Raw genomic sequence first — 22,958 nt, 5'->3', positions numbered from 1 at the left:
CAACTACCCGGCGCTCCTGCAGTTCTTCTGCAGCCGCTGCCGTCTCCAGCCACATTTTCTATCCTCCAACTCCATAGCTCCGCACCCAGCCTTGGTGTTCTAGTTTGTTTTTAAACAGACACCCACACCCAGCCGGATCAATCGCACCCCGCGGCCGGAAGGTAGTGGCAGCGCCTGGCAGCGAAGGGGGCGGATCTGAGCCGGGCCAAGATGGGGGCGGGGACCAAGGCTGAGGGCGGGGTCAGGGTTGGGGGCGGAGCCGATGCTTCGGTCGGCTGCCGAGCTTTCCAGAGCTCCCGGAGCGGCCCCTCCGTGCGGTAACCCGGCCAGCCACTGGCCGGTGGTCCCTCCTAGATATCACCACTTCTGCAAAGCCCCGAAGGTAAATCCTCCCAGGATCCGGGCAGTTTGAGCGCGAGGGAACCAACGACAGAGGCGGGCGGCTGGATGGCGGCGGAGGGTAACGTCCCGCGGCAAGTTTCCCAAGAAAGCTGAACTTGCCCCAAGTTTCTTGTGCATCAGTTTGCACCCGGCGAATAGGTGGCGGACTTTTTCCGTGCGGGTGGTCGTTGGGTGCGGGAGAGACGAGGAGGTAATTGGGTTAATCCGTTTGGGCACAGCCCAGATTTCTGTGTCCGACTGCGCAGCGTGGTCCGCGCAGTTTTTGCCGGAGAAAGAGCGGGTAAGTGACACGCAGTTGTGTCCCGCGCAGCAGCGGGTGACCGCTGGCTCAGAGCGCCCGTGTCTGCAAGGCGTGCCGGGTGGCCTGGAGTCAAAGTTCCATGACTCCTTTCTTCTTTAAGCAAGTCTAACTGAGTACTGACCCTCGCGGGGCTCACCCCCGAGGCTTCGCTATGGACGGCGAGAGCGAATTGAATTTTTCCAGCAACAGTTTAACCCCTTTGTGGCGGAGGCGGTCGACCCCTCAACCCCAGCTGCTGGGCCGGAGCAAGCCGAGACCTCAGTCTTACCAGAGTCCCAGCGGGTTGCTTATCACAGATTTCCCGGTGGAGGACCTAGGAACGCTTCCCGCAGCGCAGACTCCCGACCGGGTGCCCACCGCTTCGGATGGTAGGACTGTCCAGAGGAGCCCCCTGCTTCTCTGCACCCATCGGAAGGCGGTGACCAATGGGAGGACGGTCTCCCCGGAGTACAGGGCTGTCTCTCCTCGGCTCCGACGGCCCAAGTCACCCCAGACTCCCAAAGGAGCGTCGGGCGGTTCCCCGAAACCCCCAGCGAATGGTACGGTGACTTCTCCCGCGCCTCAGCGGCTGCGCCCCCCGCGGACTCCTAACGCATCCGCCCCCTGCAGCCCAGAGGGAGACCGGCTCAAATTGATTGCCAGCCCCCTGCCTTCCCCCGCTGCAAATGGGCTTACTCCTAATATCGACTCCCCAGGCTCCCGTTTGCAATCCGGCCAGACAGCTAAGGACTCTGAGCGGGCATCCTCGCCCCAGAATACATCTTTGGAACAAAAACTCCCCCTCCAAAGGCTGCCCTCAAAGGAGAATGAGCTCCCGGAGAATCCTTCAGTGGTTTTGAGCACAAACAGCCCTGCTGCCCTCAAAGTGGGGAAGCAGCAGATTATTCCTAAGAGCCTGGCCTCGGAAATTAAAATAAGTAAAAGTAACAGTCAGAATGTGGAGCCCCACAAGAGACTCCTAAAGGTGCGCAGCATGGTGGAGGGCCTCGGGGCGCCCCTGGGCCCCTCAGAGGACGAAGGCGAGGTCGAGAACGACCTAGACAGCCCTGGGTCTCTGCGGAGGGGCTTGAGGTCCACGTCCTATCGCAGGGCGGTGGTTAGTGGCGTTGATTTTGACAGTCCTACCACCTCGAAGAAGAAGAACAGAATGTCCCAACCGGTTCTGAAAGCAGTGATGGAAGACAAGGAGAAGTTTTCCAGCCTTGGAAGGATAAAGGTAAGAGTGGTCAGGAGTGTCACATGTCACTGACTAAGCCAGGCATTCACTAATTCCAAGGTAAAGGTGTTGGGGGTGGAGAGGAAGGATGCAGAGAAAACCAGACGTTATTGTTCTTTTTAATTCTGCTGTTTGTTGACCAAGCCTGTGCTCATCTATCTCTTGGCCATTCTGTTGCTGGCAGGCAGAGCCCAGGTTAAGGCAGTTTTGTGGGAGGAAGTGAAATTCGTATGCCTGTGTTAACTTTCTAAGCTCAGGCAAAATCTGGGAACAAACGGGGGAAAAGGACAGCAAATTAGATATGGGCTGTGTTTGAGTCCTGAACACTATCAAACTGCAAAGTGTTTGCAACCAGTAAACTGCAAAGGAAGTGTAGGGCAGGTCTGGATTTGCACTCTTCACTGTGGTCAAGTTGTCTGGTGCTTGTTCAGAGGTGTCAGTTTGTGGTTGCTGGCTGATTCATCACAGCTGATTAGGGAAAATACTGCTATCATTTGCGCCTACTGATTATTTTAATTATTTATGTGAATTATTTAATTTTTTTGAGTGGTGATCGATCACTCACGAGATACGTGAATTTTAAAATTGGGTGACAGAATTACAAAAGGCACAAAGAGTCTGTCATCTTTGTTGTTTCTTGTTTTTGTCAACTTGACTTTTGGTTATATTTTATTTCCATTTTGTGACTATTTGTCCTTTAGTTTATTTAACAAATTGGTAGCTCAAAACTTAAGTTTCCAGCAAACTCGGTGTAAAGGCCTAAAAGCTGCACCTGGTAAAATATTGCCAAATATGACTTAAAGAACTCCGGGAAACTAGAGAAGGGTTTTTTGGAGTGTACATGGACTGCCTTCTCCACAAATACGACGGATCTCAGTAACAGGGCAGAAAGTCATTTTAGCAGCCACATCTAATCAAAGAACTGGAATCAGTCTATCTAAATGTCACATATGTAATACACAACCAAGCATTTTGTATTTTAGATCCTATTGCCTTAGAGAAATTACATAATATTTTATGTCTCCCCCCTCCCCACCCCAGTCTGGACGTAGAGCACAGTTCAATTTAACAGTGATGGTGAGTCAAAACTAGTGAACTGGCGGGGCATTTGAGGATCCTCAAACCCTTTGACAGGCTGTGAGGGACATTGTACATTTTATTTCACTGTTTTAGTGCGTTGTAGTAGTCGTATTAGTGAACCACTGCAGGGATCATCTGCTCTATGCTTTGGGGAATCTAATGAATGTAGCAACAAAATAAGTACTTTTTCTTAAAATAGTTGTATTTTCTGTTTGGCTCATTCATACATAGTTTGCTTTGCCTTTTCCTTTTTTGCTTTTCTTCTTTCTTAGAAAAAAATGCTGAAAGGACAAGGACCATTTGATGGGGAAGGTAAGCATTTGATTTTCCAGACTTTTATTGCTGTTTCAATGTGGAATATCAATTATAAGTTGCAATCCAATTGCAGTGACAAAAACACTTAAGACGGGAAAAATGTCCAACTTCTCCAAATTGTGCAGCACAAAACTCTTCACTGAGCTAAATTTTCATCTAGTAATACCAGTAGTGAATAAAGAGAATAGCTTTCTTTGTAAGCTGATAACTCTGTCAGCCAATGCTCTGGGATTTTTCATTCTTTTTCACTCTGGCTCCATCCCCACCTCCCTCAAAAAATGGAGAAAGACCAAGGGCAAGCCCTAGCTCTTTAGTTAAAAAATTCTGAGAGTTCGGCTGTTTAGATCTTAAGCCTTCCCCCCCCCCACAAAGACTTTAATACTCTTTCCCTGGCTTTAGTATCATTTTTGACTTCCTGTTCCCTTACCAGGTTTCAGTTTGGGGGCTCTCTAACCCTGATGGCCAATGGAAACATATTCCTAAGAATTTGTAACCCATACAGTATTTTTGTTAAGGGTCTTAAAAACAAAAGCAGCTTCAACCAGGTGTTCAAACCCTCATCAGATCAGTGGGCTCTGTGTAAATAGGTGGGTCAAGTGTCAGCCAACTGGAAAAGCATGAAAGGAGCAGCAGCCCCGGCTGCAACCTTTGCAGGGCTGCTAGAACGTGGTAGACGTGAGGGATGACTCTTAGGTTTTCCAACTTTTAAAGAATAAAGACGAAAGGTATGCCCCTCTATAAGTAATCTAATGTAAAACCATCTGGAGTTATAAAACATATAACTCCAGATGATTATAAATCATTTCTCTATCTAAAAGTCATCCCCACTGGAGCACTTAAACCTGACTGGTTTGTAAAAACTTATTCATTGCACCAATCATAGGAAACTTTCTGTATGGAAAAAAAACCCGGATGCAGTTTTTAGTTGGTTGGAATAAAGTCGTCTCCCCTGGAGCTCTGAGAGGTTCAGTACCTGTCTGCTGTCACGACACAGCCAGGATGGGCACAGAGGCTGGCTCTCGGGCCACTTTGCTTCCTCTTGTACCACTTTTTGACCATGAAGTGATCAGAGCATCCACTTAAGATGTATTTAGAGAGGTGTTTTGCATCTTCTGGAGTTTGACATTGACTCTGGGGCTTTTTCCTCAAACGGTTAAAAATGTGGAGCTTTTAAGCCAGAGGACAGGTCACCCCCCAGACTTGGTCACACTCTTCTGTAACTAGTTTTACATTGTTTCCTTTTTATAAGGAGCTGTTTCTGTGCACGCTCTCATCTCTTTTTGAATATGATGACCTAGAAATTCTTTTTCACATATACGTACAAGAGGATTGCAGGATTCCTATAGTTAATCATTCATTAACAAGAATGTAACTTGGGAAGCAGTGCTATCGAGTGGTGAGAACCTGTAAAGTTGGAGCCAGGGACCTGGGTTCCTATCCTACTGCTTTATTCATCATTTGACTGATACTGAGCACGTGTCTTAACCTCACCAAGGCCTGATTTTATCATGTGTAAAATGAAGGGAATACTACTATTGCCAATGTTGTGGGAAGTGAGTGAGCAATCATTTCAACAATGTATGCATGTGTTTTGTGCCAACCACTAACTACTTTAAAGGGTGCTAGAGATGGAGAAAACTCAGTCTTTACCCTTGCTATCTGTTGTACACATGTAAATCAATCAGGGACCAGTGGAATCTTGCATAGCCTTCAGTATTCCTTTATCATATTTATGTAGAACATGCAATAGTTGATGAGAGAAGAGGCAGATGTTATCTTGCTCCAGTAGATGGAAGGCATTTCAAACTCAGTGTGTCCCAAACCAGACTCCTAACCTCCCCTTCGAAAGCCAAATCTCTGCTGGTGTTCTCTTCCCCCGCTGTCTAGTTGTGGGCCTTGCAGACCTTGGAAGCACCCGAACCACCTCCCTTTCTCAGAGCCCATATTCTAGTCCGTGCCCAGTTCTTTCTAAGTTGCACAGCCCGAAATCCATTACCTTTCACTGACCACTTGGCAGCATCCTCATTAGTTTCCTAAGCAGTCAATGTCTTCCTCCTCGAATCTAGTCAAATCTTTGCTTTCAGTGAATCCCCATGGCAATCAGGATAAAATACAGTCTTTACAGTGTGGAAGAAAATCATTCCTTTTGTACTCAGGATGAAAATTCAGTTAACGTTGCTTGCAAAATTCTGCTTGATTTGGGCTGTTGGCTCATTTCCCTAAACTCACCCTGCACCCTTTGTTCTCAGACATCCGCACTCGGGCTCACTGACCTGCCTTTGCTCATCTGAGCCACTGTATTTCCACTCTGGGCTGTTGAATAGGCCTTTTCCTGTAGCTCTGTGCATCTGAGCTGGAAGATCTTAGATTTTCCTCACTGACACCTCCCTGACCCCTCCCTGACCCCTCCCACACCCTGCTGGTGGGCTGTTCCAGTGCACCTGTACATAAACTGTTCCGTGTGTAGATGTGTATTTGTGCAGGATCATTGTGTCCTCAGTCCTACATGACTTGCCCTCTCACTTGGAGAAAAAACAAACTTCTTTCAATGGCTTTGTGGCGAGGCCCTGTATGAGCTGCCCTTTATTCATCTCCAGTCTCCATCCCCTATACTTTCTCTCCCCTCCCTCGCTCTGTTCCGGCCACACAGGCCTCCATGCTGATTTGTACACATGGACATACCAAGCAGACTCCTGACCCAGGGTCTTTGTACTTACCGTTCGTTCTGATGGGATATTCTTTCCCCACTTGTACAGGTGGCTTACTTTTTCACCTTTTTCAGGTCTTTGAATGTCACCTCTGTGAAGCCTTCAGGAACTACAATGTTTAAAATCTGCACACCTCCTTTGTAACATTCCCCTCCTTTCCTTTCATTTTTTCCCATGACACTTATCAGCATCTGACACGTTTTTAGGTGATTTATTTATTATCACTGTCCCCTCATTCGGATGTCAGCTCCATGAAGGTGGAGATTTTAGTCTTTTTTGTTTATTGCTGTATCGCCAGTGCCTAGCAATTACTGGCTTCTGGTAGGCATTTTCTAAATATTAGTTGAATCACCTGGCTGGCATAGCTCAGTGGATTGAGCGCGGGCCTGCAAACCAGAGTATTGAGGTTCGATTCCCAGTCAGGGCACATGCCTGGGTTGCAGGCCAATTCCCAGCAGGGGACTCACCAGAGGCAACCATACATTGATGTTTCTCTCCCACTCTTTCTCCTTCCTTTTCCCCTCTCTCGAAAAATAAATAAATAAAATATTTTAAAAAATAAATAAATATTAGTTGAATCAATAAATGTATGAGTGGCTGACTATTTTTCTCATTTTAAAATTTAAAATTTTAAATTAAGTTTGAGTACACAAAGTGTCTTTTATTTTCTCTTTACTCCCATTCCTTGGCACATAGTAGATGTACAATAAATTTTGTTAAGCAGATAAATGAATGGCAATGGACTTTGAAGTAAAGGTAGGGTGTGGATTCAGTTTAATCTAAGAAACAGTTTAACAGCTATGATTGCTCTTCACGGGTGGCAGGCAGAGAGATGGGGATGTTGCTTTCATTGGCATTTCATGTATGGGCCCCTCTCCTTCCTCTGTGGGTGAATTTGGGACAGAGCTGTGTGAGTGAGAAAATCACTTTTTGGTCATTGGAATACACTTCAGTGACAAGATCCATTTGCCTCTGTGTTTATTAACCTGGGAACCAAACATCATCTACATATGGATGTTTGTTTAGAGCAGGTAGCTTAATGACGGGGTCAGTTACTGACATGTACGGTTTGTTTTTCTCGCAGAAAATGCTGTCCTATACCAGAACTACAAAGAAAAGGCCTTGGACATTGACTCTGATGAAGAGTCCGAGCCCAAAGAACAGAAGTCGGACGAAAAAATCGTGGTTCAGCACAAGCCGCTGCGATCCACATGGAGCCAGCTCTCTGCGGTGAGGGTTTACCTTCCTCTCTCTCTGCAGGGTGAAAACCCCAGGTTGGGACAATCGTGCTGGTGCAGTTTTAAATTTTCCTGCCAATGATCTTGCAACCCTAAGGTTTAAGACTCTATTTCTTCGAGTATGCAGTGTTTCTTGAAACTCCACAGGTGCATGTGAGAATAGGAACTTTGGTACTTCTGGTTAGGGAAAATAGGTTTTGGTAAAGTAAAGTGCCTTGTGACTGAGGGAGTATAAACTTTGGAAACTCTTCCTATCCAGCATCTTTTTCTTATTTTTTACATAGTGTACATGTAGTGATAACGTAATATATCGTGAACTTTGTCATAAGTATGCCTATACATACATATGTGTGTACGTATATATCTCTCTACACATTAGGGTGCTTATGGTTCTTCCTAGGAAATTTCATTTGATACAGGCACATTTGTGTTCTCTTGAGACTGATTAATGAATGGTGTTCTGTTCCATCTTTCTCTGCACATCTTTTGTGTACGAGTGTCTGACACTTTTGTCTTGAGTAATTTCTCCTCTTTGCAACAAACATCCTTTTTTTTTTAGCTGTAATTGCTTTTTCTCCTGGCTTAACAAACGTCACCGTATATGCTTCCTTCACTTGCTGTGGGTTTGGGCACAGCATTTGTAGGCATCTGATGCATTACCAAGTGGAAAGGAATTCCCATGGCTTGGGGGTTGTGAGCCTTGCAACAAGAGACAAGCCGGCACACCTCTGTGAGTCCTTGGGCAATGTGGGAGCAGAGGTGATTCCCTTTTTAGCTGCACTGAGCACTTGTCAGAGTCAGGGGCTGTAGGTATTCGGGGAACCCAGCAGCGTAAGAGAAGGAGTTGTGTGTGCTGAAGCTCAGAAACAAGACTGTTGAGATGGGTCCATGCCGATGGTAGGGGTAACTCCTGGTTTAGGCTCTTCTTCCCTCTTCCATCCTGCGTTGGAAGTCATAGTCCCAGACAGCAAGCCCTCTCTCCTTGTCTCCGCCCCACCCCCTAATTCAGTTCTAATGAGGATCTATTCATTTCCAGTGTCTCCAAGGCATGGCACTCTTAACATTAAGTCACAGGTTAACGTGTCTGCAGATGCAGGACCAATAGTGTGGATACATGATGGTGGCGTGTGGCTCGGGGAGCAGAGGAGTTGTGGCAAACACACTTGCACAAACTGAGCAGCTGCCACTTAGCTCACACCAGTCCAGTGTTGCCAGATCTTATGATACTGAGAAAAAGGAAATCCAGATTTTTATAATCTTTATCCTAATACAAGTTTTTTTTTTTAATGTATGAGCCCAACAAAGTATTTACGAGCCCAACTTGGCTCCTGTGCAAATGGTTTGCAACTTCTGTGGTGTTTGCCTGTGGTGAGGTGGTAACACCTAGCCACACAACTGGCATATGGTAGGCTTATTCCCCAATCTAATGATCGCATGGCAGGTATACACCAAAGTAGGGACCTAGAAAAACGGGACAAGGCTGCAGAGGCCACGTGGGCACTAAACGGCTGTCACTGCATTGCCCGTACAGACCATTTGGTAGCAGATCCTCGAGAAGACACCTGTGGATTTTCTTCAGTTCTCCCTCTGTGGCAGCACAGGCTTAACTCCTGCTGTTTTTCTCTGGACCCTAAACAGAAATGCGACACGTATGCTTTGATCCCACTTAGTGTCAGTACTAAAAAATAGACAGCCATATTTCAGCCTCCCTCAGTTTGGTTTCCATTTAGATTAAAAAGTGTGCATTAAACTAACGCTATTTAGTCCTTCAGTATAACTTCAAGTATGTGCAGGCATTTTATTGGGCAAAAGGTAAATGTAACAATGCTTCTTTTTAAATAATTTTATTTAGTTATTTTTCAAGTACAGTTTTTTGTCTATTTCTCCCCCCCCCACCCCATGCTCCCCACCTCCCTCCCATTTCCACCCCCCTTAGTTCTCGTCCCTGTGTCCTTCCTATTTGTTCCTCCAAATCCCTCCCCCTTTTGTCCCCTTAAATTCCCTTCCCTCTTCCTTCTGGTCACTGTCCCCTGGTTCTCTATTTCAGTGTCTTTGTTTTTATTCTTCTTGCTTGTTTGTTTTGTTCTTTAGCTTCCTGTTAAAGGCGAGATCATATGGTATTTGTCTTTCAACACCTGGCCTATTTCACTCAGCATAATGCTTTCCAGTTCCATCCATGTTTTTGCAAAGGGTAGTAGCTCCTTCTTTCTCTCTGCTGCATAGAATTCCATTGTGTATATGTACCACAATTTTTTGATCCATTCATTTACTGACGGGCACCTAGGTTGCTTCCAACTCTTGGCTATTGTAAATTGTGCTGCTATGAACATTGTGCTGCATAGGTTCTTTGAAATTGATGTTTTAGGATTCTTGGGATATAATCCTAGCAGTGGAATTGCTGCGTCAAAAGGCAGGTCGGTTTTTATTTTTCTGAGAAAATTCCATACTGTTTTCCATAATGGTTGTACCAGTCTGCAATCCCACCAACAGTGAACTAAGGACCCCTTTTCCCCACAACCTCTCCAACATTTGTTGTTTGTTGCTTTGTTTATGATAGCCATCCTGACTGGTGTAAAGTGGTATCTCATTGTGGTTTTAATTTGCATCGCTCTGATAGCTAACGATATTGAGCATCTCTTCATGTGTTTCTGAATATTCTGTATGTCCTCCTTGGAGAAGTGTCTGTTCAAGTCCTTTTCCCATTTTTTAATTGAGTTAGATGTCTTCTTAGAGTGGAGTCGTGTAAGTTCTTTGTATATTTTGGAGATTAAACCTTTGTCTGAGGTATCATTGGCAAATATGTTTTCCCATACAGTTGGTTGTCTTTTTATTTTAATACTGTTTTCTTTAGCCATGCAGAAGCTTTTTATTTTGATGAGATCCCATTTGTTTATTCTTTCCTTTATATTCCTTGCTCTAGGGGACATATCAGTAAAAATGTTGCTGCATGAAATATCTGAGATTTTCTTGCCGATGTTTTCCTCTAGGATTTTAATGGAGTCATGGCTTATATTTAAGTCTTTTATCCACCTTGAATTTATTTTAGTGTATGGTGTAAGTCTGTGCTCAAGTTTCATTTTTTTGCACATAGCTGTCCAGTTCTCCCAACACCATTTGTTGAAGAGGCTATCTTTACTCCATTTTATTTTACTGCCCCCCTTGTAGAATATTAATTGACTGTAGAGAGTTGGGTTGATTTCTGGGCTCTCTGTTCTGTTCCATTGGTCTATGTGCCTGTTTTTATGCCAGTACCAGGCTGTTTTGATTACAGTGGCCTTGTAATACAGTTTGATATCAGGTATTGTGATCCCTCCTACTTTGTTCTTCTTTCTCAAAAGTGCAGCTGCTATTCAGGGTCGTTTATGGTTCCACATAAATTTTTGAAGTGTTTGTTCTATGTCTGTGAAATATGCCATTGGTACTTTAATAGGTATTGCATTGAATCTGTATATTGCTTTGGGTAGTATGGACCTTTTGAAGATGTTAATTCTTCCAATCCATGAACAAGGTATATGTTTCCATTTGTTTGTGTCTTCCCTGATTTCTTTCTTCAGTGCTGTGTAGTTTTCTGCATACAGGTCTTTCCCTCCTTGGTTAGGTTTATTCCCAGATATTTTATTTTTCATTTTGCTATATCGAATGGGATTTTTTTTCTGGATTTCTGCTTCTGCTGATTCATTGTTAGTATACAAAAATGCCTTTGATTTCTGTATATTGACTTTGTATCCTGCTGTTTTGCCAAATTCATTAGTGAGTTCGAGCAGTTTTTTGGTAGAGTCCATAGGATTTTCCATGTACACTATCATGTCATGTGCAAAAAGTGACAGTTTTGTTTCCTCCTTTCCTGTTTGGATGCCTTTTATTTCCTTTTCTTGCCTAATCGCTGTGGCCAAAACTTCCAAAACTATATTGAATAGAAGTGGTGAAAGTAGACATTCTTGTCTTGTTCCTGATCTTCGTGGAAAAGCTTTTAATTTTTGCCCACTGAGTATGATATTGACTGTAGTTCTCTCATATGTGGCCTTTATTATATTGAGGAATGTTCCCTCTATTCCCATTTTGCTGAGTGTTTTTATCATAAATGCGTGTTGTACCTTATCAAAAGCTTTTTCTGCGTCTATTGATATGATCATGTGGTTTTTGTCTTTGCTTTTGTTTATGTGATGTATTAACATTTACTGATTTGCGAATTTTGAGCCATCCTTGCATCCCTGGGGTGAATCCCACTTGGTCATGGTGTATGATCTTTTAGATATATTGTTGGATGCGATTTGCCAATATTTTGTTGAGGATTTTAGCGTCTATGTTCATCAGCGATATTGGCCTGAAGTTCTCTTTCTTTGTTGTGTCTCTCTCTGGTTTTGGAATTAGGATGATGCTGGCTTCATAAAAAGAATTTGGGAGTTTTCCATCCTTCTGGATTTTTTGGAATAGTCTGTGAAGAATAGGGGTTAGCTCTTCCTTAAATGCTTTGTAGAATTCTCCTGTGAAACCATCTGGTCCAGGGCTTTTGTATGATGGGAGTTTTTTTATTACTGCTTCAATTTCTTTTGCTGTTATTGGTGTGTTCAGATTTTCTGCTTCTTTTTCATTAAGTTTTGGAAGATTATATTTTTCTAGAAATGTGTCCATTTCCCCCAGGTTTTCAAATTTCTTGGCATACAGTTCTTCATAGTAATTTCTTACAATCCTCTCTATTTCTGTGGTATCAGTTGTAATCTCTCCTCTTTCATTTCTGATTGTGTTTATTTGAGTCCTCTCTCTTCTTTTCTTGATGAGCCTACTTAAAGACTTATCTATTTTGTTTATCTTTTCAAAGAACCAACTCCTGAATTCATTGATCCTTAGGATTGTGCTTTTAGTCTCTATGTCATTTAATTCTGCTCTAATCTTGGTTACTTCCTTCCTCCTGCTTGCTCTGGGCTGTCTTTGTTGTTGTTCCTCGAGTTCTTGCAGGTGTAGGGTTAGGTTGTTTGTTTGAAATGTTTCTATCTTCTTTAGGTAGGCCTATATTGCTATAAACTTCCCTCTCAGGACTGCCTTTGCCGTGTCCCATACGTTTTGGGTTATTTTGAGTTCGTTTTCATTTGTTTCCAGAAACTTTTTGATTTCTTCCCTAATTTCATTCTTGACCCATTCATTGTTTAATAGCATACCATTCAGTCCCCATGATTTTGGGTGCTTTGGGTTTTTTCCTTTGGGGTTGGTTTCCAATTTCAGTCCCTTGTGGTCAGAGAAAATGCTTGGTATGATTTCAATTTTCTTGAATTTATTGAGGCTTGTTTTGTGTCCTATCATGTGGTCTGTTTTTGAAAATGTTCCATGTGCATTTGAAAAGAATGTGTATTTGGCTTCTTTGGGATGAAGGGTTCTCTATATATCAGTTAAGTACATTTCCTCTAGGGTATTGTTTAATGCCACAATATCTTTGTTGATATTTTGTTTGGAAGATCTGTCCATTTTTTTATAGTGGGGTGTTAAAATCCCCTACTATAATTGTGTTGCTGTCAATATCTTTCTTGAAGTCCTCTAAGATTTTCTTGGTGTATTTTGGTGCTCCTATGCTTGGTACATATATATTTACGATGTTAATGTCTTCTTGGTGGATTCTTCCCTTGAGTATTATGAAGTGACCTTCTGGGTCTCTCTTTATGGCCCTCTTTTTGAAGTCTATTTTGTCTGATATGAGAATTGCTACCTCAGCTTTTTTTTCTTGTTAGTTTGCTTGGTAAATTTGTTTCCAGCCTTTCACTTTTAGTCTGTGTAGGTCTTTTGTCCTGAGGTGGGTCTCTTGTAGGCAACATATGTGAGGGTCATGCTTTCTTATCCATTCAGCTATTCTATGTCTTTTGATTGGAGCATTTAATCCATTTACATTTAAGGTTATTATTGATAGGTACTTATTCGTTGCCATTTTTGTACCCGTCTTCCTCTCTGTCTCTCACTTTTCCTTCCTTTCCTTAAAGCAGTCCTTTTAGTATTTCTTGTAAGACTGGTTTGGTGGAGGCATATTCTTTTAGACTTCTTTTGTCTTCGAAGCTCTTTATTTGGCTTTCTATCTTGATTGAGAGCCTTGCTGGGTAAAGTAGCCTTGGTTGTAGGCCTCTGATTCTCATTACTTAGAATATTTCTTGCCATTCTCTTCTTGCTTGGAGTGTTTCCATTGAGAAGTCAGTAGCTAACCTTATTGGGGCTCCCTTGTATGTTACTTCTTTTTTCTCCCTTGCTGCCTTTAAGATTCTCTCTTTGTCTTGGAATTTTGCCATTTTGATGATGATGTGTCTTAAAATGGGCCTCCTTGGGTTCCTCTTGATTGGGACTCTCTGTGATTCCTGGATTTGTGAGACTTTTTCTCTCATCAAATTAGGGAAATTTTCTCTTATTACTCTTTCAAATATGTTTTCTATCCCTTGTTCTTCTTCTTCTCCTTCTGGTATCCCTATTATTTGGATATTATTACGTTTCATATTGTCTTGTATTTCTCTTAGTCCCTCTTCATTCTTTCTGACTTTCTTTTCATTTTCCTGCTCTTTCTGTGAGATGCTTTCTACTTTGTCCTCCAGCTCGGTAATCTGATCTTCTGTCTCATCAACTCTACTTTTAATATTTTCTACTGTGTTCTTTAATTCAGAAATTGTATTCTTCATTTCCTCTTGTCCCTTGCTGATAGTTTCTATTTCCTTTTTCATGTCGTATAGTTTGTGGTGAGATCATTGTAGCTCCCCTGTAGTTTCTGGTAGCTCATTGTGAGCTCTTTGAACTTCGTGATAACCAGTGCTTTGAATTCACTATCTGATAGTTGATTAGCCTCTATTTCATCTAACATTCTTTCTGAAATTTCTGCTTTTTCTTTCATTTGGGGATTGTTTCTTTGTCTTCCCATTGTTTGTGAGACTCTTCTTGTTAGCCTCAGCTTCTAAAATTGATCTGTTCTGACTCCCTGGGTTTATGTTGTGAACCTCTGTGGTATAATACCTGTGAATTTCAGTGGTGCAGACTCCTTCAGGTATCTTGATGTTCTCCATTTCCACCTACTCCTTTTATCATGTATGTGTAATCAGTTGGAGGGGGAAGTAAAATGGTTTATGACAGCAGAAGAGTTTTTTATGATATTTACAGTCACAGCCAGTAGAGAGGAGATAGGCGATCTTTAGACTATATATAGTGTTACCCGTATTCTTCAGCCCAACTTGCCACTTTTACGAGAGGATGGACAAAAGATAAGCCTCTTGTTGGGGAGGGAAGGCTTGTTAGTTGGAACTAGAAAGCAGTGAGGTTTCAGACGGTCAGATTTTGAGGTAAGTCGAGTGTAAGGAACAGTAAATAGATGTAGCGTGTGAGCAAATAGAGTTAATCACTACAGTGATAGAATTCAGGGACCTGTACAATGGGCTAAGATCTGTGAGATGTGTTGTGAAGTATTTACCGTTGTATAGATCAGCTATTATTTGCACTAATATTAGAGCAGCACTCGTATAACAAACTCTATGTGATCTGTCTGAGTAGGGGGTATAGAGCTTTAGATAGTGTGCTAAGGGAAAACAAGTGGAGTGGAGTTTAGAGGATTAGCAAAGCACTGTGGAGGAAAGGACAGGGAGAGCCTGTCTAATAATACAATATATCTACTCGAGACTAAGAAGCCTCTACAGAAAGAGGAGGAATACAGAGATATTATTAAAATATAAAAGAGGTGCAAATAATGAAAAAAATATACATCTCCTCGTGGCTTCTCTGCTATAGGAAGGTGAAGTTTGTTTCTCTGTCTCTACTGTTGAGATGCCCCCACTTAGGGTCCCATTCTGGTCCTTTCATAGTTCCTAGTTGTTTGTGTCTCTTGTGGGTAAAAGGAAACGAAGCAACAAACAAATAAACAATCAAACAAAAAGGCAGGAGAAGGGAGGCAAAAGTGATGAGTTTAAGAGGAAAGGAAGAAGGACTAAAACGGGAAAAGGAAGGAGAGGAACAAAGTATAGAAAGATAAAGCAGTGATAAAATTAAAAATATATAAGATTACTAAACAAACGCACAAAAAAGTTACTAAAAAAAGGAAAAAACCAAAAACAAACAAACAACAACAAAAAACAATAATAACAACAACAGAGAAACCCTGCCCTTGTTGGTTTCAAACTGTCCAGACTGGTTTTTCTGGTTGCAGCAGGATCTCTTTGTGGGCTGGGATGCCGGTGCAAGTGCACGCACCAGCCAGGCTACCAGATTGGGGTGTGGGTGCCCGCACACTCGCCAAGCTGCTTGGGACCCACAGGTTCTGGTAGTGTCCTTCCCAGTCCTGTGGTGGGACTCAACTGCTTCTGCACCTGTGCACACCGGCCAGTTGAAACCCGCAAGGCGCTTCCCAGTCCTGTGTGGGGGACTCAGAGGCTTCTGCGCCTGTGTGCACCCACCAAGCTGTCTGGGATCTGAGAAACCAGCAAGGTGCCTCCCAGCCCTGTGGTGGCGACCCCGAAGTCTCCTCGCCCGCGTGTGCCTGCTGGGCATTCCGGACCCTGGAAACCTGCAGGGCGCTTCCGAGTCCTGTGGCAAGTCCCCAAATGCCTCCGCTTTCCCCCTGGCTCGCTGCAAGGCCGGGTGGGAAGCAAGCCAAGCTGTCCTGGCTGGAGAACACCTCAGTCCACTTTCAAAAAAAATAAAACAAAACAAAACTCTCCAGACAGCCTGCCTCTCAGCCCAGCCCAGTTCCCAGCGAGACCAGTGAGGCCAATGCGTCTCTCCATTCTCCCAGGCTTGCGACCACAGAGTCTGCAGTGGAACAGGGCCCTGTGTCTTTGTAACCCTCCCTGATAATGCAAGCCGGCAAGCAGACAGGTCTCTGCCCGGTGTTGTCCAGTTTTGCTTATACGGGGAACGGGGGAGCTGCTGGCTCGAGCTGGTGGCCACTGGGGCTGCTGGGTGCCCAGGCTCCTGTGGCAGACACCTCTGGTGTTGGTCTCAGACTGATGGCTCTGGTTCCTGTCCGTAGAGGCAGCACCAGGGCCACCTGGCTGGGGGTGCTGGCCCCCGCCGCCGCTTTGTCTTTACTCCGGTCCCTGAGACCCCACTGACCTGCCGCTTTCTGGTGTTTCAGCGTCCGTCACAATCTCTGTTCTTTTAATTTCACAAATGCTGGATAACCGATGGCTTAGTGCCCTGCTTCTCTATAGATCTGCCAGGATTTTCCCCCACAAGTATGGGAGCTAGAATCCGCTCCGTCCTACTCCGTCGCCATCCTCCCAGCACCTCCAATGCTTCTTTTGTTAATAATATCAATATCAAAAGACTATTGGGTAATAAAGTGTAAAACTACAAAGAGGATTCTAACTTTATTACGTATCTTGGATTTGAGTGTTCTCAGGACGCCTGTGTGTGCCGGTATTTATTGTTTTGCTTGGCAGTTACATTTAATCAAAGAAGTGTGATTGGACTTTGACACCGTAGGGCTCAGGCACCAGCCTGCATTTTCTTTGTGCCTTCTGTGCCTCCTTCTCACATGTACAACATTTTATTTTCATTTGTGTATTGCAAAGCGTTGCAGACATGCAGGAAAATTAACAAAATATTTACATGTACTCGATGTCCAGGTACCCCCCTCACAGACTGAGCAAAGTTAACGTATTCACTTCAGGCTGTTCTGCTTGCGCACCCTCCTCTCCAGCTCTTTTTGTCCTTCTGCCTCCCCAGGGGTAATCACTGTCCTTGAGTGCTCTTCTGTTTGTCCCACGTGGGTTTTCTGTCCACCAAAAAGATGGGAGCAGCTTTGGCTTTTAGGAAAGTAGATATTTTAACAGGGAAGAGCTGCCGTTATTTGTTTAGAAGCCCAGCCGTTGGTTTGTTGAAGCTGCATTTAGGACCCTAGAGAAAGGAGGCTTCAGGAATTAGGAACAATGTCAGGATGTTTTCCATAAGGATTGGGACCTCCACTTCTCTGTCTGACATCGTGTCACCATCCCTCCCTGTGAAGGGGGTGGCATGTTTGTGGCAGGTCTTGGAACATGTGTTTTTCCCCTATATCTTTATATCACCTTTCCCTGCTTAGCTTTTACTGTACCACATTAGTAGGGTAACCCCAACTGATCTCACTAACTCTAAACTCTTCTTTAGTAAGGCCTCCCTCCCAGGAAGAGAGTGGCATGAAGGGTGTGCTGGCAAAGGGTTAGGTCTCAAGTTGGCATCTGCCTTGATTTTCTACTTGGGAGGGGTGTGTGGGAGTACTGGCTGCCGCTGATTGTTTTGTTTTCTAGAAATCTTTTATCTTTGTTGCAAACACCTGCCTGCCTCTTGGATGAAAGTTTTCTTATCAGTTGGCTGTAAGAAGAGTTCAGTATGTGAAAGGCTTGTTAGAAGTGGCGCAGTTGGCAGTCATTCGTGGCTGTTCCATAAGGTGTTTCGGCCTTCGGTCTGTAATGTCACTCGGATTACTGTGTTTGCTTAGGATACGTCTTCCTTGGCTTGATTGGATGGCCGCACGGTGACAGGCGGTTCTGCCCTACAGCCTTGGGGCGGGTTTAACCTGTCCTGTCGTGGTCATCTAGGAATAGGGGAGAATTAGAACTGCTTCTGAGAAGCCTTTAATGGGGCCACAGCAGAATCATGACAGTTTAGGCTGCCATGGACTTCTGTCAGATAAGTCAGTCATGATGAATTTCTGTAGCAGTGGTGGTTCTACCTGCAGGTTGTCCAGGTGGGGGGGGGGCGTTCTCTTAGAGTGAGGAACACGGCCTGGGCTCTTCAGAAGATGGGAACAGGCTTGCTCTTCCACCACTGGATTGTCAGAGAATGTAGATCTGTTCTTTTTTTAATCCTCACCCAAGGACACGCTTATTAATTTTAGAGGGGGAGGGTGGGAGAGAAACTTCGACATGAGAGAGAAACATCGATCAGGTGCCCCCTATACACGCCGCAACTGGGGGCTGAACCTGCAACCCAGCGTGTGCCCTGACTGGGAGTCTAACCTACAGCCTTTTTGTTTGTGGGACAATGCTGCAACCAACTGAGCCACACCAGCCAGGGCATAGATCTGATCTTAATTGGAACTGTGTACAGGAGTTCTTCATTCAACAAACTATAGCTTTGTGCTGCTCTTCAGGGTCTGGGAAACACTAACATATGAGAACTTATTTAAATGGTTATGGTTCCCAGGTTTTGGTTGGTCATAAGTGAACAGGATTTGAGGTTTTGAACTTGAAAAGGCTTTTTTGATCTTTAGAAATCTATAAACAGAGATGAGGAACCTGCCACACGGACAAATTTGCTCAGCAAGGCACCTAAAACAGCAGTGTGAATAATAAGCCCAGAGTTCCTGGATCTCTGCGAAAAGCCTGTGGATTTGAAGGAAGATATTGATTGTACTGTCTGTCTGGGGCGGAACGTGAAGTACTTGTTAGGGTCAGTGCCAGGTGTGTGGCAGCTGAGACCTGGATGCAGAGTGAGCGGCAGGTTTTTCAGGTTTCAGCCTTTTGTGGGGGCCTAGAAGCAGTTGAGTATTGCAGAAAATAAAAGATCTATCTTGACTGAAGTCTATTTTTCCTTTTCATCATAACTTACCCTGCCCCCCGTCATGCACTGTACATTCACCAAAAAATGACAGTTGCAAAACCAGTGTTTGTATTGTCAACTTGCGTCACAGCACCAAAACCGCACTCACCAGTCGTACCCTGACCCCATCTATTTGCCATGGTGCATGTTTGTGTAATTTCCATCACCTTGACATGCCTTGTGCTTCTGAAAAGGGCACTCAGGCTCCAGAGGCAAAAACAAGCACATGGGCAGACTTCCCACTGAATTCAACACCTAATATAGTCATCTTGGCTGGACTCTTCATTCGAGCTTGCTGACAGGTGGATTTATCTGTCATCTTAAATCACTCTGAGTATTTCTTCGGTTTGCTCAATGATTTCAAACTCTTTAGTCAGGAACTGGTTTTATATTTTCATCAAAGTATTTACCTAGTTGCGCTTAGTGTGGCTAAGACTTTAGTGGGAGACCCAGAATTAGGATGTGAGACTCTTCATGGCTGGGCTTGGCTCTTCAGGCCTGTAGTTTGCCCCTGGACAGCTTTCCCACCTGCTGAACGAGAAAGGGTGATTTGAAAAATGGCAATTTTATGATAAATGTAATTTCATTCATTTGACAGTAAACAGACGTGTTGGAGTCTTAGCAGTTCGACTGCTAGAACTTAATCTTTTTGAATTACACTGTTTAGTTGAATCATACCTTTTCTACTAAAAGAGCTCAACAGATGTAATAAACCTATATGTTACTTTGTTTGCAGAAATGCTTAATACATTTAGGGGTCATAGACAGTTTCACTCTTTTTTCCTTAAATTTTCACACTTGTCCGAAATAATTTTCAGTTGCTCAGTAACTTGCTGCCTAAATAATCTCTTGTGTCATAATTTTTCCATTTATGTTTTTGCAAGATATCAGTCTCATAAAATTACTTTTTACCTTAGATGGTGATCAATACCTTTTACCATTTTTATCCTTTGTGTTTAAAAGACAGAGAAGCATTCTCATTTTTCATTGTTGGCTTACTTATAGTATTCATAGTGTAAACAGTGAATGCTTTAGAAACATATTCATCCACACTGTTAAGGTGAACAGCTTTTTTATAAACAGAAGAAGAGCTCCATGTGCCCAGACTTGAAACCTAAGCAGAGGTCCTACTCCAGCTGCCGAGCTGGAGCTGGGGGCCTGCTCGGCCCAGGCCTGGGCCTGGGCTGTGTGCTCTTGCCATTTTAGTGCATGTAGATGATAGTGTTCTTGTAACACCTTCGAAAATTACCTTTGACTTATGTGAGCAATACATAACACATTCTCTGTGGGAAAAGGGATTTAAACATTTCAGATAAGACTAAGCCTTATGGAGATCGTATCTGCCACTTCAGCCCCTTCCCTCTTCTCTGGAGGCCGTGCTGTTCTCAGTCTGGTAACAGCCATCTCCAAATCCACATGTACACATTAAAAAAAAGATTGTGTGTGTGTTTATATGAATAATATGCTTTATAGATTTTATAACTTGCTTTTTAACCGAATGAGGTGTCTTACAAACCATGTTATGTCTGTGCATGACGACCTTTAGTGTTCTTCCTAACCGCTACGCTGTTCTTTAGGATGGGTGTGGGTTTTGCCGTCTTTCCTTCTGGGGTAGGGCTTTGAGAATCTGGTTAAATCTCTGAGCCCTGCACCTTCTCTTTAGAAAAATGCACACACAAGTGTTAGGTGTAAATATTTGTGTGCAGTTTTTGCTTTTTCATTTCAGTTTGCAGGCAGTTACTTTCTTGACTCCAAATATTGGGAGCACCTTATGTCTGTGCCAAGTACAGCTTTCACGTTGTTCATATTGTTTACAAGTTTCTCTGAACGTCTGCAGTGTTGAAACTTGAACTGTGTAACCCCATCTGAATAATGTATGTAGGTTGGGAACAAAACTACTCTGGTTGGAGCTGAGTAATTAAAGAGCAACAGTGATAGACAATATTTATGTTAACTGATTCTCCCCGGAGAACAATGGATGTGAAAATGCGGAGGTGTGGGCACCAGGCCCCGAAGGGAAGGCAGAGAGGAGAGGACTCAGGTGCTCCCAGAAAGTGGAGGAGGTGAGTGCAGGGATGTTGAATTTTGGTTGGCATAAGGACAAAAGGAACACTTCAACCAGACAGCTAGACATGGGACCTAGACAGAGAGGGCATTGTGTTCCATCGAGCAGAAAACTGAGGCGAGAGATTCCTTCATATATCTAGTCTTTACGGAGAGCCTGGCCAACGCCAGGCTCTGTCCTGGACACGGGACATGGAGCTAAAGCAGACTCCACTTTGCTTTCTTGCCCTTATAGCCATTCTGCATCATCTAGTAAATGCAGATTACTGCTGTGCTCGTGCCCTGAAGGACATGCTTGTGCTGCTCTGAGACCCTGTGGGGGAGGGTCCCTGTCTGGGCCAGGTGCTGTCGGTCTGTCATTTGAGGGAAGGTGGCAAAGGAGGTGACAAGAACTGCCATCTTGGGAGTGCTCAGATAGGTGTCTGGGCAAAGCTGGGGGACTGGGGGCTGGGAGCAGGGTGGAGGCACCCCAGGCAGAGAAAATGCCATGGACGTGGACCCTTTTGTACACTGTGGGGCGATAGTGGATGAGAGGAGTTAGAATGAAACCAGTGCCACTGGAACTTTTTGATCTGCTTTGTGGACTCCTCCACTTTCTTCTGATCTCTAAATGTTGGAGGGTCCCTCGGCTCCCTCCTTGGGCCATTTGTCTCATCTGTACTCACTTGGTGATGTCATCCGATCATGTGGCATTAAATACCTCGTATGCCCTGATGACTTCCAAGTTTCTCTCTCTAGATGAGAACTTTCCTTGAACTTGAGATAAGGACATCCAGCTTCTTTTCCAGCACCTAATCGGCATCCCAAGGTTAACCTGTCCAAAAGTGTACTTCTTCTGACCACTCCCTTCTCTCCCACCCAAACCTGCTTCTCCCACAATATCCTTTTTTCCTTCCTAGCAAATAACAGCTCCATTTCTCCAGTTGCAGAGATCAAAAACCTTGGAGTTCTGCCTCACTCTCCACTTTCTCCCATAACCTACTTACAATTGGGCCCAAAGCCTGTTGCCTTGACCTTCAGAACAGGACCACTCTGCCGCTTCCTCCCTGTCCAGCGCAGGAGTGGATGACCCCACTTGCTTCCCACATCACTCCTCTGTCTACCTGTGTGCCTTTTAGTCCCTTCTCTATATGGCAGCTACATAAGTATATTGTTGATTTGTGAGCCTGTTAAAATATACTGAGATACTGTCTCTTCGGTCTGAACCCCCAAGTGATTTCTCTCCACTCAAAGAGTAAAGGCCAAGGCTTGCAGGGGCCTGGGGGGCTGTGCCATTTGGCCCCTGGTTATCTTTCTGGACTTATTACCTGCTTTTCTGTCCTGCTTGTTGCTAGTCACACTGATGTTCCCCAAATGCAAGTTGTTTTCTGCTGCAGGGCCTTTGCATTTGCTTCTCCTCGGCTTATAATAGCTCTTCTTTCAGAGAGCCACGTGGCTTTCCCCCGACACCCCTCAGCATATCCCACCCTCTCTGTGCCATTTAGTCCTCCAACACACTACGGGAACTACTTTTTCTTTTTGTTCATCATCCATCTGCTCCCGCTGGAATGAAAGCTGCATGAAGGCAGAGATTTTTGTCCATTTTGTTTCTTGCTGTATCCCTGACACGCGACATAGTGCCTGACTTATAGGAGGCGTGCACTAAATATGCAGTGAACTTACAAAAGAATGCATGAGTGGGTGAATAAATGCAGAGACCTAATCTCACAGGTGAACATAACAGAAAGTTACCCAGCAGTAAAAGCAGCCAGGAAGTTTCCCATTTAGGGGCCATTTGGAGGCTATTCCTAATTTTTATTGTACAAGAATAATTCTCGATGTTCTTTGGCTATATCCTGGATTTAACAGGTGTCTTTGAAATGTTGGGGAACTTGGCATTGTCGTACTTTTGGACTATGTTGGCCCACTGCATACTATGAATACCCATTGCAGATATTTGCATACGATGAAATCAAATCAAGTGAAAACCTCCTTCCCCATCCGGGTCTCTTTTGGGCACGTGGATGGGTGCATTCAAGGGTAATAGCAATCAGTGGGAATACAGTGGAACTAGGTAAAAGGAGGGAAGGCTGAATTATTTGGAGGGGTTCTGAGTAACTGTGGGG

The 22,958-nt window shown here is 44.1% G+C and overlaps 1 protein-coding gene across 1 annotated transcript in view; it reads left to right on the top strand.

Annotated features, from left to right (window-relative positions):
- The first annotated feature begins 263 nt into the window (after positions 1–263).
- The window catches only part of ARHGEF26 (Rho guanine nucleotide exchange factor 26), a 123,945-nt gene continuing 101,250 nt past the window's right edge, over positions 264–22,958 (top strand). Inside the window, exons 1-3 of the mRNA XM_053657603.1 lie at positions 264–1,919; positions 3,272–3,311; positions 7,107–7,252. Coding sequence (XP_053513578.1) covers positions 855–1,919; positions 3,272–3,311; positions 7,107–7,252 — 1,251 coding nt within the window. The 5' untranslated portion in view covers positions 264–854. The remainder of the gene's footprint in view (positions 1,920–3,271; positions 3,312–7,106; positions 7,253–22,958) is intronic.

The sequence above is a fragment of the Artibeus jamaicensis genome, unplaced genomic scaffold (assembly GCF_021234435.1).
Source record: "Artibeus jamaicensis isolate MK-2021 breed Jamaican fruit bat unplaced genomic scaffold, CSHL_Jam_final scaffold_474, whole genome shotgun sequence".
Classification (NCBI taxonomy): domain Eukaryota; kingdom Metazoa; phylum Chordata; class Mammalia; order Chiroptera; family Phyllostomidae; genus Artibeus; species Artibeus jamaicensis.
This window is presented reverse-complemented; position numbering and strand designations above follow the sequence as displayed.